We start from the raw sequence: 14,322 nt of genomic DNA on the forward strand, positions 1-14,322 counted from the left end.
GACCCCATTTTTCTTTCTGCTAATCCTCCCCTCTGGTTTTGAAGGAGCTTCAGGTGAGACGCACCTGCCTTCCAGCCCCCACATGCAAACAGGGCTCCATAGAAGGATCCTATTCAGCTCTCCTCCATCCAACTGCTCAAAACTGCCTCTTTACTCCTCTTTATCTGCCAAATGGTCCTAAACTGCATTGCTGAAAGAGCTTCTCTCAATCCACAGTCAACTGTATTTCAGTTAGGGAAACCAGCAATGGAGCCCCCCCTCCCCCATGAGGCAACCATGCATGCTCTACAGACATGCTTCCAGGAACATATCAAGACCAGTTTGCAAACCACTGCCCAATAAATTCCTCTGAGCCCACCTAACAAGGAGTGCAGAATGCCCACCACTGCTGCCTTCCTTGAGTGTATTGGGAAAGTGCTGGGAGTGGGACCTCCTGCATCAGTGGAGAAGCTGCTCTGTTGTCTCCCAGTTAAACATGAAGTTAATGCCACTTAAACTATCATGATTAAAGCATACTTACCTTTCAGTGGCTTGCTCACAATACGTTTGTGCAAATTATTACTTTGGATTGTTTTCAGCTAAATAATTTTGTTCATTAGCCCTGGTAACATCTAGGCAACATGTTATACATAGGGCTGCCTTTGAATATAGTTCAGAAACTAACTACAGTTGGGAAAGAATTTGATGCACAGATTCCCAACCAGTACAAGACAGTCAGGATATATAAAAGCAATTATGGCACGAGTGCCCTGGCTACCAATTAGTTTCCAAGACCGATTCAAAGTGCTGGCTTTGACCTATGAAGTTCTAGGTGGCTCTGGACCTCAATACCTCCTGTCCCCATTTGAACCAGCCTGGACCTTGTGATCATCATCTGAGATCTTTCACCATATGCCCTCTCCAAGGGAGGTCTGGAGGCTGGGCCTTTTCACTGGTGGCTCTCCGCTGATGGAATGCTCTCCCCAGGGAGGCATGCTGGACCCTTGGCCTCTTTTAGTGGGTGAGGTGTGTCAAATGGCTTTGTATTTATACCAGTATTTTGTGGTTTTGTTTTCATTTTAAATTGGTTTTCATTTAAATAAATAATAATAATAAAAATTTAGTGCTATGTTGAATTTGACCCTTTGTATCAAGGAAAATATACACCTGGTTAAAATAGATACAAATGCTTATATGGAGAGAGCTAGCTGAACCCATGAATGCATTTAGTGTCCTTGCAGGCAGGCAGGCAGGATGACACGTTACTGGCACATCCAGGTCTTAAGGTCAGTGGGTCGATCTTCGCTGAATGTATGTGTCAATGTGAGCCATGTTCATCGGCCATCTCTCCACGCTTCTGTGAAACAGCTATGAAGTGTCTTCCTGAGGCTGCAGCTGTATACCCACCTACTCAGGAGTAAGCTGTTTATGGGTTTTTGGAACCACTTTATTGAAATGTGTTGCTTTGTATGTTGCACCTTTCTTGCTCTGAACCTTCCTACAAGTCACTTAGAGACTTTTTGAAGTAAGCTTCTAACAAGACAAATAAATAATACTAGTATTAATAATGAGTTCCCTTTGTGCTTCCATTTCCTAGGGAAATGTGGGCTTCATTGAACGTGATATTTAAACTGAGTCTGCGGATGACTTTGCCGGTTGGCTTTGTGTGCATTTGATTCTGGTTTAACATCACTGTTTGCTCTTACCCTGTTGGAGTCCATTCTTGCCCTGGATGTATAGATGGGTGGAGGAATGTTAAATGCCTGAGGAACTAGGTATTCTTCAGCATCCATCATGTCTTCCAGGTCTCCCTCATCCAGAAGATTCTGGAAAAACTTGCTGTCATTTGGGCTTGGGAGTTTCATGCGATTGTCACCCTAGATATGGTACATTGATGGAGAAGGGGGGGGGGGAATCATCCTTTGGTTATTTCGCCTTACCAATAATCTTTCTGTTATAGCTATAGACTCTTATCTGTCTAGTTATTCTTGTTGCCCTCCATTATTATACAAGTACATTATGCTCTCATATTTTCTCCAATCAAATTCTATTGTCCTTTACACATTTTCTGAACGGCTCTTTAAAACTAAATACAGAAGGAAATTATTCTTGGTCAAAACTTGGGAATATGATGACAGAAGTGTAATAACTGTTATCAGTCAAACAAAAGCCCCATTATTATTATTTCTACATTCCTATAATGGTGCTATTTGGGGGTGAAGGATGACCCAGGCCATCTGCTTTTGACAAGTTTGACTATTTTTGTGAAATGTTTGTGTTACTGAAGTTAAAATGATTGTAGACAGAGATAGACAGAAATAATTTTCATAATATCCTTATTCTGTTATAATCACCACCATCACCATCATTTCTTTAGCAATTTTTTTAGCACTAAAAATCATCAACAGCCCTCTAAGGTAAGTTAGTATTATATTTAGTCCCTATATTTTATTTAATTAAAACATTTATGTATCACCCCTTTTCAGTTTTGTGTACACACATACTACTACCAGTAACAACTAAAATCCTTAAAACAAAACTGAAATTCAGAAGAATTTAAAATGTCTGGGTGGAACCTCTTTTCTTGGGGTTGAGGTGCTGATGATGGGATAGCCCTCACCTTTGCTGTTATGTAGCATGTTGGCTAATAAAGGAGATCTTAACCCAGGGTCTTAACCCAGGGTTGATATGGGAAGAGGTATTCCTTTAGGTACACTACTTAAGTCTCTCTAGATGCAGACGGTGCTTAGCCGCTTGCACAAATCCATAGCTCACTGCAAGCAGGCCTGATGCTCTATTGCTGTCATCTCCAGGTGAAAGGATCAGGGGATCAGGGACTGGGGGGGGGGCTGCTGAGGTTGTCACACTCGTCTGCTCCTGGTTGCGGTGCTCCACCAGCTAGGTCCCAGACTTCTTTCTCAACACTGGCCCTTGCAGGAACAGAAGCCTGACACTCTGGGAAACACAGCAGGCAATGTCACTCGAGGCAACAGCTGACGTTGTTCAAGTTGGCAATATTTCTTGACACATTTTAACTCTTTTTCTCAGTGCCTCAGTTCAAGCCACTTTGTGTAAACACTGGCCAAAGAAGCCCCCAAATAAGCAAAAAAGAATCAATCCATTTTACCTCTATCTGAGTAATTACGACACTACTTTAAAAGGCTCTCTTGAGCATGGAAACTGAATATTAAGGTGCTGGTTTTTTTAAATAGCTGCATTCAGTTTTTAAGAAAGGGCAAAAGCACTCCTTTTTTCCATTCATCTTAATAAGAGAATTTGGTATATATTCTTTTTTAAAAAAGAAATCACTTACAGAGCAGATGCTAAATGAAAATGCAAAAAGGGTTTGGGTTTGAAGTAAAATAAATAATTTAACTGAAATGTCATTTTATACTTGTTGTTCTGCCTTGTAATAGCATAATCACACAAATGGTGATGGGGAAAATATTTTCTCACTATATACAGCTCTTTAGCTGAATGAGGGGAAGGGAGGAGAGCCAGTACAGGCAGAGATCCCTGTAAGCCAGGGATGGAAAACCTGCAGCAGGCCAGAGGTTGCTGGACGCCAACTCCCATCAGCCCCAGGCAGCATGGCCAATGGTCAAGGATGATGGGAGTTGTGGTCCAGCAACACAGAATCAGAGAATTGTAGAGCTGGAAGGGACCCTGGGGGCCATCTAGTCCAACCCCCTGCAATACAGGAATCTCAACAATCATGCATGACAAAACAGACCACAGATTTCCCAGTCCATCTAGAATTAGAGTCCTCTTTCTTCCTCCGCCCCTGTCACATTCCATGGGAGTCCAGGGCACTGGAGGCCATTTCCACATCCATCTTGCTCCTCTGCCACTGGTCTGTCAAGTTACTTAAACTCCAGGAAACTCATAACTTGACAAGAGTTGTCATTCTCTGGAATGGGCTGTTGCAGTGAAACAGGACTCTGTTGAGCCTTATGGTGATCTCTCCATGTGCAGGCAAAGTACTACACACTACTCCAGTGAGTATCTGCAGACGTGTGAAACTAGTTGCATTCAGACTCTCCCTTAAAATGAATTTCAGAGAGACTCTCACTTTAGAGGCAAAATATCTTGGGGACCCTCTGAAGCAGATTTGCAAGGGGAGCACTGAGGGTCTGGAGGGGAGAGACACAATGCTGAAAACTGCCCTCCTTCCTGTTCCTCTGAAGGGTTTCTTCCTTCTGCAGAAAGACACCATAGAACATTGCCCTTTGAAATTATTGTGATTTCTTCTTGGATGGAAATCCAGGTGGAAGATGCAGCACCTCTGTGTGATCTAGCAATGGGGGCAGCCATGTGTGCCCCCACTCCACTCACTCAATGTCCCCATCACCATGTGATGGTGATAGAAAGGGCCATTTCTAGTTCTATTTCAATCTGCACAGCAGCTGCTGTGCCTTTTAGCTAACTAGTCACAAGTGGCTGGACCCTGTAAATAATAAATAATATTTTGAAAGGCATCCCTTGGACCACGTTATAAATGGTGGTTCAGATAATGGTGGTGTCGATTCAAAAAGAATCCATACATGCAAGGACAAATAGGACAGAATGGTCTTTGTATCAGTGACATGCAAAATTTAAATCAATTTGTCCATCTCTACTTTTGTACACCCATAGGCTACCCACTGGATTTTGCCTGAGGAATTTCAATGAAACTCAAAAGGAGCTTTTCATTAGATTTAGGGATGTCTGAGAACTTCAGTATTTGTGAATTCTGATATGAATCGACCTAGTCTTCACCTCCCAGATTAATTATCAGATTGGGATTTAGTTATCTAACAAGTTTTCAAACTACCTAATGTGCATTTTGATTTTTGAAAACTCTCTCTCTCTCTACATATATATATATATATATATATATATATATATATGAGAAAATATGCAATTTGATATTGGCGCATTTAAAAAAATGGATTAATGCATATTATAGCAGAAAATGACATGGGCAGGAAATAGACTGATTCGCCCATCCCTAATTTGACTACCAAAATTACTAAGGACAACTTTGCACATCCTTAGCAGATTAAAAAATTTAAAATACCAAGTTGACGCGATTACACAACTCTCCAAAATGTATTTGTGACCTAACTCTGTTGGAAAACTCATGCATTATTCAGGAACATTAGTCAGAAACCAGGAATAGTAGTGGTACACTTGCGAATGTTTACTTGATAGTAAAAAAAGAGCTCGCCCCTGTGTAACCTTTAAAATGATCTTATGAAAGCCCATTCAGAGAGAAAGTCTACTGCAGAGCTGCTCACCTGGATGACCAGGTATCTCTGAGGATCTCGAGCCATTCTAGAAAATTCAGCAGCCAATTCCTTGAACTTAGGCCGACTGTCAGCATCAATCATCCAACCTAAGGCCAGATACAATGAGAGGAAAAATGCTTCTTGTTAATAACAAGCAATGTATGGCTTTTCATAAACAGTTCAGTCCTTAAGAGGAGGTATAAACTCAAGGCACCACCCAGCTGAAGTTGGCTATATTATGGGCTATATTATGGCTTTTTATTCTTTACTGTACTCAGTACACCTTACATTTTCATTTCCTAAATATTTGTTCCCTATCATGGTTTAAGCTTACTTATTAAGAGCAGAAATCTTAAGCATATTTACTCTTTACTTATGGTACTTATAACCTGCCCTTTACATTTACAGTAAAATAATAAAAATGAAGCGTGTTCAAAAATAGATAAAATAATATTGACCAGCTAAACATGTTAATCACAGATAAGATTCACACACTCAATCCACAATGCACTTTGCTTCACTGGACAAAGATCTGTCTTTACCTGTCAATAACATTGGAGCATGACACACATCATGGATGGAGGGGGTGTCATTCCATAAGCTTGGTGATAGAACAGAGAAGGACATCCCATGCACCCACACAATACAGACATTACTTGGCAAAAGGATACGAAGTAGGGCCTCCTCTGCACATCTTAATGCAATGGTAGGAGACATTCCTTCAGATATTCGGACTTCAAGTATCCCATAAGTATCCCAAAGGTGATTGCCAACTAGCACAGTCCTTTCGAAATAAGTATTATATGTGACTGTGACAGTGCCCCAAAGGATCTTGGCCACTGTGTTTTGCACCAGTTGCAATCTCTCAATTGTTTTCAATGGCAGCCACACACAGAATGCTTACAATAGTTCAGTCTGGAAGTTACCAGAGCATGGACAACTGTGGCCAGGTTATATCTCTGCCCAAGAAAGGCCAGAGCAGGCAAGCCATCTGGAGCTCGGAACAGGCACTTCTAGACAACGATTTCACCTGTTATTCAAGAGTGCACAACTGCTCCTTCAAGGGGAGTAAAGCCCCATTAGAGCAGGGTGTCCCTCCAAAGCCTGGACCCAAGAACCAACCACAAACACAACACCACGGCTTTGCCTGGATTCAGTTTCAAATTATTGCCCCACTTCCAGTCTATTACAACTTCCACATGGCAGTTTAGCATCTGCATTGCTTCTCATAATTCAGATGGAACAGAGAGAGAGAAATAGTTGACACTTGCATAATGATCATACCTCGCTCGAAATTCCCCAATGACTATTACCACCAACTTTATATCAATATTAAATTCCATGGAAGACAAGATCAAACCCTGCAGGTCAGCTTCCATAGGGTCAAGTAGAAGACTTCCATCCCCATTCTTTGAAACCATCTCAAGAGGGAGGAGCAGAACCATTGCAAAGCAGGGCCCTCCAACTCCCAACGCCCTCCATGGGTGTTTGAAGGAGGTACATATTGTACCTCCCAACTGTCCTGCTTTGAGCAGGACATCCCAGATTAACAGAAGTCACCCCAGCTTCTGTTTCAAATCCTGAATGTCCCAACTCCCCCGTCTGCTGCCGCCTCAAGGCCTCCATTGAGGCCTGCCATGGCTGCAGACGTGCCTCAGGAAGCCGGGCCACACTTCTGAAAGTGCAGCGCCAACTTCCGGAAGTATATCAGCAGCCACAGCGGGCCTTGTGGCACAGGAGGGGTTGGCCTCATCACAAGTGGCAGTGAGCTGACGAAGGTAAGGCGGTAGGTGGGCCAAGCCAGCATAGGTGTGCTTGCAGGTGTGGGGGGTGGTGGACGGTGGCAGCGGCAGGCCAAGGTGGCATGGTGGAGTTGCGGTGGCATGGTGTCCTGGATTTGGACTGGGAAAAGTTGGAGACTATGAGGTACCATGGTCAATAGCATCAAAAGTCACTGGGAGGTTAAGGGGAATTAACACCTTCCCTCGCTCTTTCTTGATAAAGGCCATCAATCTGGGTGACAAAGGCAGTTCCAGTGCCAAACCGAGGCTTGAAATGGAGTCTAGGAAATGAGTCCTATTATACCCTCTTCCAAGATGACATGGTGCATATCTTAACTATCCCTTTTCTTTTCTGAGACACTTCCTTGTGTTGTTATTTTCATTTTTGATTTTCTCTATACTTGACACACAATTAAACCTTCCCCTGGAGTCTGAGGTTTCACTCAGTTGCTTGAGTTATCTGGCGATTCTGTTCCATGCAGCATGTTATTCATCTCTGCCTCATCTTTATGGCACAGTATAATGCAGATTGTGTGGGGTAAGCTGCAGAGGCTACTGTCACTCATTACAGGTGTCCTAGTGCTATAAAAAAACAACACATCACACAGCTTCTGAACCCCACTTGCAGCTACACTGGTTTGCTAATGGCTGGGTAGGTCCCAATTGTTTCTAATCCTCTCTACATCTCATGTTCCATTTATTATGATCCCCATTATGCTATGGGGAATTCTTTATCTCAAAAAAAAAAAAAAAAAAAAAAAAAGTAGAGAGGAAACCAAGCTTTCCAGAAGCATAAAATGGGATGGCTATTAAATATGACAGCTCTTGGATATCCCTGTCAAGCTTTTTTATTGCCCCTCCCCCCACATCATTTGTTAGTGTTGATTACACTGCAGAAGTACATCTGCGCATCTAAAGCCTGCTTGATTACTATGGCTGCTGCTACCTAGACATGTTTGATTTTTCACAGTATGGCATTTTGTTTCCTCTTATCTTTCTTCTTGCTGGTTCAGAGGAAGGCTCTCTGGAAATAGCTGGCTCTCCTCTGCTGCATGACCGAGGGCACAAAGTTTCACTAATAAGTATATTCTGCTCCGCAACAGCCACTAGTTTATCTCAGAGCAACCCTCTTCCACCCAAGATAGCATCAGCAATTTTTGAGGAATCTGTCATCATTTGGCAGGAAGTCTAAATAAAGTGGGTCTTATCTGTTGAAACCTCCACTCTTCCCCATTTAAATACCTAGAACCTGTGAGTGACACCTGACTGCTAGTGATGAAGTTGTACGTACAACTCAGGATGAGACTAGGACAACACCACATTAGCTTTGAGCATCTTGCCAAATGGTTTCCAGGGTAGAATCACATCCGGAGATCATGAGCTGGCTGACATATGGCCCTAGTGTGAGATTCTAGTGTGCTTGCACCCTTCCCCCACGTTAAGGCATAAGGCAAACTGCAGAGCTGGTATGCGCTTGCCTGTATATGCACTGAGCCTGCCCTGCATTTCATCTCCCTCAATAGAGGGGTGAGTGGATTACATGAGCAGGATATATACACATGGCTCTGGGGTCATAAACTATTCACCACACGTAACAAGCATCTCACTACACACAGAGGAAATGTGCAGACACACATGTGAACCAGCCTGCACAGCTACAGGTCTGAGGTTCTGGTCTGTATCCCCCCCTGAGGTGGTTAACTTGAGCCTGCCTTGTTCCACTTCAAATTGCAAGTGAGGACTCGGAATGCTAATTTTGTTTACCTTGCATGCTGTTGCAGAAGGAAGGAAGTCATGACTCAACAAGTGGGGGACTGAGCATCCACCAGCAATGGCACAGTTCCCTCCCTGTGATTCTTTGGTGATGCTGAACTTGGTAGGATTCCTGGCCTTCCCCAACAAAGCTCTTGTGTGCTGCTGCAGCAGCCTGTCAGCTCAAGCGGTTAGCAGGATTAGCTTCTTCGTACTCTTAGTTTAATGTTTTCATCTGTACACACGAGCACCAAGCCCCACGTGGAGGAAATGGCTGTGTGTTAATCTCATTTAAATTAAGTCAGAAACACCACAGAGACTTTCCTAATTCTTTTTAAATTAGAAGCTTCAGCTTCAGGGTCACACTTTCTAGCATGTGCACATTGGGAGAGGGGGGAGATGTGTTGGTGAGCATCCAGTTGCAAATAGCACAAATAATAATGATTTGCTCGGGATTCTTGCCTAACTCTTCTCTCCCCCCTGCCCTTAAAGATGCATATTTAGCAACTAAAATATCAGTGCCTCTCCACACTGGAACACTTCCTCCCAAAAGCTCAGTCTTTTCATATTAATCCAAGTTTTTTTTAATAAAACACACTGGATTTTATTTCTTATTCACTATCTCATTTAGAGTCGACTTTCACCCCTTTAGAACCTTTAATAGGTGGCTACCTGGGTACCGTAATTACGTGAAATGCTATCATCTAACAAATCAATTGTTATGGAAATGACAGCAATTTGTCTGCTACAATTTTGACTTCACAGCAATAATGTCTGATACTATCTGCTGGCAATAAGAATCCAAGCTAATGCAAGCGTATTCCATCAGACTCACATCCTTCACAAGTGTGAGGCTTGTGTGTAATATTTAGACATAATTGATGTAGCCTCCTGAATATAATGCTTCAAAACGGCAAGCCGTATTACAGAGGACTCACAACATTAATGAATGCAAGGTGTGACAGAGCACCGCTTCAATACAGCGCATCCGCACAGAGCTACAGCCCAATGAGGAATACTCACATTTCACCATCACCATGTAAACATCAATGGTGCAGATCGGAGGTTGTGGCAAGCGCTCCCCTTTCTCTAGCAAGTCAGGGATTTCTCTTGTTGGGATGCCATCATAGGGCTTTCCACCGAAGGTCATAAGCTCCCAAATGGTGACACCTAAAACAGAAAAGCAATGGTCACATTTTAATGAATGCATACTTGAAACACACATTAGGAATCATTTATCTGGTTATAGTGGGATTTGCACCAGTTCATGTGCGGTCTTGTTTTAGGAACATGCAACGCAGAGCTCCTTCACGAGGCCTATTAGAGAAAATGCAATGCCAGTGTCCCCCCACACGTGTTTAAGCACCACTGCCACCTCCTGCCCTGCGCCACGGTAGAGGATGCTCCTGTGCAAGGAAATGGAGCTCTCTGAGAGCACTGGTGCTCTTCCTGCCCACAACCACACACTGGATCAGGTGGACTGGCAAACTGAGAAAAGCAGTTTTCACTGATGCAAAAAGGATTTGTGAAGAAATCCCAGCACTCTGTTCTCCTATTGTTGCTGGGGTCAATCTACTAGAAAGTTGTCTTGGCAAAGCCTCCTTGAATGAATAGTTAGGATCTTGAGTAGCTCCTTGGGGGACTGTGGCCAAAGTGTATTTTTAAGCTGTTTTTATTCCACCCTTTAATCTGTTTTTATTCCAATTTTAGGCAGAAATGGGAAACCTGTGGTACCCTGACTGAAACGTGACTTGATGGAGATAGAGCATCTGTTTTGCATTCAAAAGGTCCCAGGTTCAAGCCCAGGAGCCTCCAGGTAGGGCTAGGATTGTCCCTTGTGTGACACCCTGGAGAACTGCTGCAGGCAGTGTGTCAATAGTGAGCTGGATGGACTACTAATGGCTGCATGGTCCTTTGGTATACAAAAAGTTGTTGGACTCCAACAGGCATCAGCTGCCTCCAGGCAGCACAGCCAATAGCAGGGGGTGAGGGGCGTTTGGGCTGACAACTTCTGGAGAGCCCACAGGTCCCTCAGCCCTGGTTCAAAACTGAAACATGTTCCCTGAATGCATAAAAGATAATGTATATAAAAGTTGGGGGGAAACCCCAGGGGAAAACAAGACCAAAGAAGAGATCCATCAATACCAGGGAAGATTCTGGAGCGGATCATTAAGCAAACAGTCTGTGAGCACCTAGAAAGGAATGCTGTGATCACCAATAGTCAGCATGGATTTCTGAAAAATAAGTCATGTCAGACTAACCTGATCTCGTTTTTTGACAGAATTACAACCCTGGTAGATGAAGGGAACGCAGTGGATGTAGCCTACCTTGATTTCAGCAAGGCATTTGACAAGATGCCCCATGATATTCTTGTAAAGAAGCTGGTAAAATGCGGTCTTGACTATGCTACCACTCACTGGATTTGTAACTAGCTGACTGACCAAACCCAAAGGGTGCTCATCAATGGTTCCTCTTCATCCTGGAGAAGAGGGACTAGTGGGGTGCCACAGGGTTCTGTATTGGGCCCGGTCTTATTCAACATCTTTATCAACGACTTGGATGATGAACTCAAGGGCATCCTGATCAAATTTGCAGATGACACCAAACTGGGAGGGGTGGCTAACACCCCAGAGGACAGGATCACACTTCAAAACGACCTTGACAGATTAGAGAACTGGGCCAAAACAAACAAGATGAACTTTAACAGGGAGAAATGTAAAGTATTGCATTTGGGCAAAAAAAATGAGAGGCACAAATACAAGATGGGTGACACCTGGCTTGAGAGCAGTACATGTGAAAAGGATCTAGGAGTCTTGGTTGACCACAAACTTGACATGAGCCAACAGTGTGACGCGGCAGCTAAAAAAGCCAATGCAATTCTGGGCTGCATCAATAGGAGTATAGCATCTAGATCAAGGGAAGTAATAGTGCCACTGTATTCTGCTCTGGTCAGACCTTACCTGGAGTACTGTGTCCAGTTCTGGGCACCACAGTTCAAGAAGGACACTGACAAACTGGAACGTGTCCAGAGGAGGGCAACCAAAATGGTCAAAGGCCTGGAAACGATGCCTTATGAGGAACGGCTAAGGGAGTTGGGCATGTTTAGCCTGGAGAAGAGGAGGTTAAGGGGTGATATGATAGCCATGTTCAAATATATAAAAGGATGTCACATAGAGGAGGGAGAAAGGTTGTTTTCTGCTGCTCCAGAGAAGTGGACACGGAGCAATGGATCCAAACTACAAGAAAGAAGATTCCACCTAAACATTAGGAAGAACTTCTTTGGAGGTCTTTAAGCAGAGGCTTGACAACCATATGTCAGGAGTGCTCTGATGGTGTTTCCTGCTTGGCAGGGGGTTGGACTCGATGGCCCTTGTGGTCTCTTCCAACTCTATGATTCTATGATTCTATCCTACAGTTTGCTGTTATAATCCTCAGCAGATCCAAAGGAATATTACTTGATTCTTTCATCATTTAAGAACCTGGGACTTAAGGGAAGAATACTGCATATCAGCAAGGGGAAAATATTTAGAATGATTTGCAGGGGTGGAGTTTAAAAATTACGTCAATATTTTAAAATGTGGAATTTTTTTTTTAAAAAGCCACCTACACCAAAGAGACTTCTATTGTGAAGAGAGAGAAAAACCTATTTTCTAAAATAGCAAATTTTCTCTAACTTATCCCGAAAGGAAAAAAGTTGTACTATTTTTATGTTTCATGCCACTCAAAATCAGTGACAGCGTGTGATGCATGTCTATATCATATATATTTAGAGATGCCGTATGATTTATGGCAGTGCAATGTTTTTGTAACTGGGACACTATTTTCAAATGTCTTCAAAATTATTATTATTATTATTCTCTTTCAGCTGGGAAAGAAGATAAATAACACACACAAAGCCACAAGTAACTTTTTTTTAATCCCCAAAGACCTAGTTTAATATCAAAACTACTCTCTTGTCCCAGCAGCTTCCTTATTTGGTCTTTTTTAATTCTTTTATTTTAAAGGTCATTTAAAATATGCCTCCAGTGTGGTAATCATATCTTGCAGGTTGTTACTTCCAGCCTGGAGAGGGGCAGGTAACGCAACTATTGATAGCGCATAGAGTAGAAACACGTGGCGTTTCTCCCCCTCTAGCCACACATTTCAGCATCGGATCCAGGTATCTCTGGGGTGCCATGTGGAGCTGGCAGAGTGGAAATCACGCACAAACATCCCCCCCCCCCAGCTGGCCAGCAGAAGAGCAGCAGGGCTTCACTTGCAGCAGTGGGGCAACCACGGAGTTCAGCCTCACGCTTCCTCTGGGCTGCTGTTCTTTGACTGACTGATATCGTCATCAAAATTAAAGATACATGCATGCATGCAAATCTTACTAGGTTAGAAAAATGAGAACGATGTAGACTAAAACACCGCAACTGGAAGTAAATCTAAAACTCAATGCATTTAGAAATAGGAAACTAGCAATTACACACTATTAAGCACATTCAAGTCATTACAACAAAAAAGTGTATCACATATAAGAAACCATAGGGTTACAGATGCTGTCATGCGCACATTTAGCTGGCTGTAAGTTTCAGTGAATTTACTGGGACTTAACTTCTGAGTAAAGATGCATTGGGTATGGCTGCCCACCTGAGACCTCCTGCATTACATCAAACGTTCCAGGGCTGAGGTCTTCTCTGGGGTGTTGTTAATCCTTCCCAGAGAACACAGCTATTTTGCTAAGTAGAGGCATATATCACAAAAGAGGCCATTGGATGTCTTTGTATATAAAATCCCAATGTCCATTTTTTTTCTTAGCTCAAGAGAAAATAAAGGTAGCCAGTCTGAAGAGCCAAATGCTATATTTTGCTATCACATCCTAATAAGATTTCAGCTAGTACCACACGAGTGATTGTACTACTGTTGTTGCAAATACCTTTTGCAAGAGCAAGTGATGACCAAGTTTATTTTAATTGCTTCCTGCAGGCTTCATTCTCTCTGGTTCCACTATCAAAGGGGCAGGGAATCATTCCAGCAGCAGCTGGAAGAGCTCAGGAGGCAAACAGCCAGACAGGTGCCAATGAATTGAGCTTGATACTCCAATTAACTAAATTAAACTAATTCCCTGTTTATGGATTTCAGAGATTCCTCATGCGCTCGACCTTTCTTACAAATGGTATGGTTATTTGGGAAGTACAAATGGATCCCATAATGATCAGTCTGCTTACCTATCAGTTTAATCCTCCCTCTCACTTTATTTGTTCTGTGTTATAACAAATTTCCTTTTATGGTACAAAAATTCATAGAATCATAGAGTTGGAAGAGACCACAAGGGCCATCGAGTCCAACCCCCTGCCAAGCAGGAAATTCCCATCAGCCATTTTTTTAAAAAAAAACAACACCCAGAAACATTCACAGCTTTTCAACTTAGCTTTTCTAAGGAGTGTTGAAAACTATGGCCCCCAGCATTTTTTCTATATATCTTAAGCTAAGCAGAAAAGAACTGTTTTTTATTATGTGCCCCACTGCTACTAAGCTGCTGCTTACACCAGTGAAGGTAG

General features: G+C 42.8%; 1 protein-coding gene across 6 annotated transcripts in view; it reads right to left on the minus strand.

Moving 5' to 3' along the window:
* Positions 1-14,322, minus strand: part of ERBB4 (erb-b2 receptor tyrosine kinase 4) — a 757,628-nt gene that overhangs the window by 22,104 nt on the left and 721,202 nt on the right. For all 6 annotated transcript variants that reach the window (XM_083399758.1, XM_083399756.1, XM_083399759.1 and 3 more), the window contains 3 exons: positions 9,806-9,952; positions 5,259-5,356; positions 1,686-1,856 (listed from right to left, as the gene is read on the minus strand). In XM_083399758.1, coding sequence (XP_083255884.1) covers positions 1,686-1,856; positions 5,259-5,356; positions 9,806-9,952 — 416 coding nt within the window. The remainder of the gene's footprint in view (positions 1-1,685; positions 1,857-5,258; positions 5,357-9,805; positions 9,953-14,322) is intronic.

The sequence above is a fragment of the Podarcis tiliguerta genome, assembly GCF_965153285.1.
Source record: "Podarcis tiliguerta genome assembly, chromosome: 1".
NCBI classification, from domain to species: Eukaryota; Metazoa; Chordata; class Lepidosauria; order Squamata; family Lacertidae; genus Podarcis; species Podarcis tiliguerta.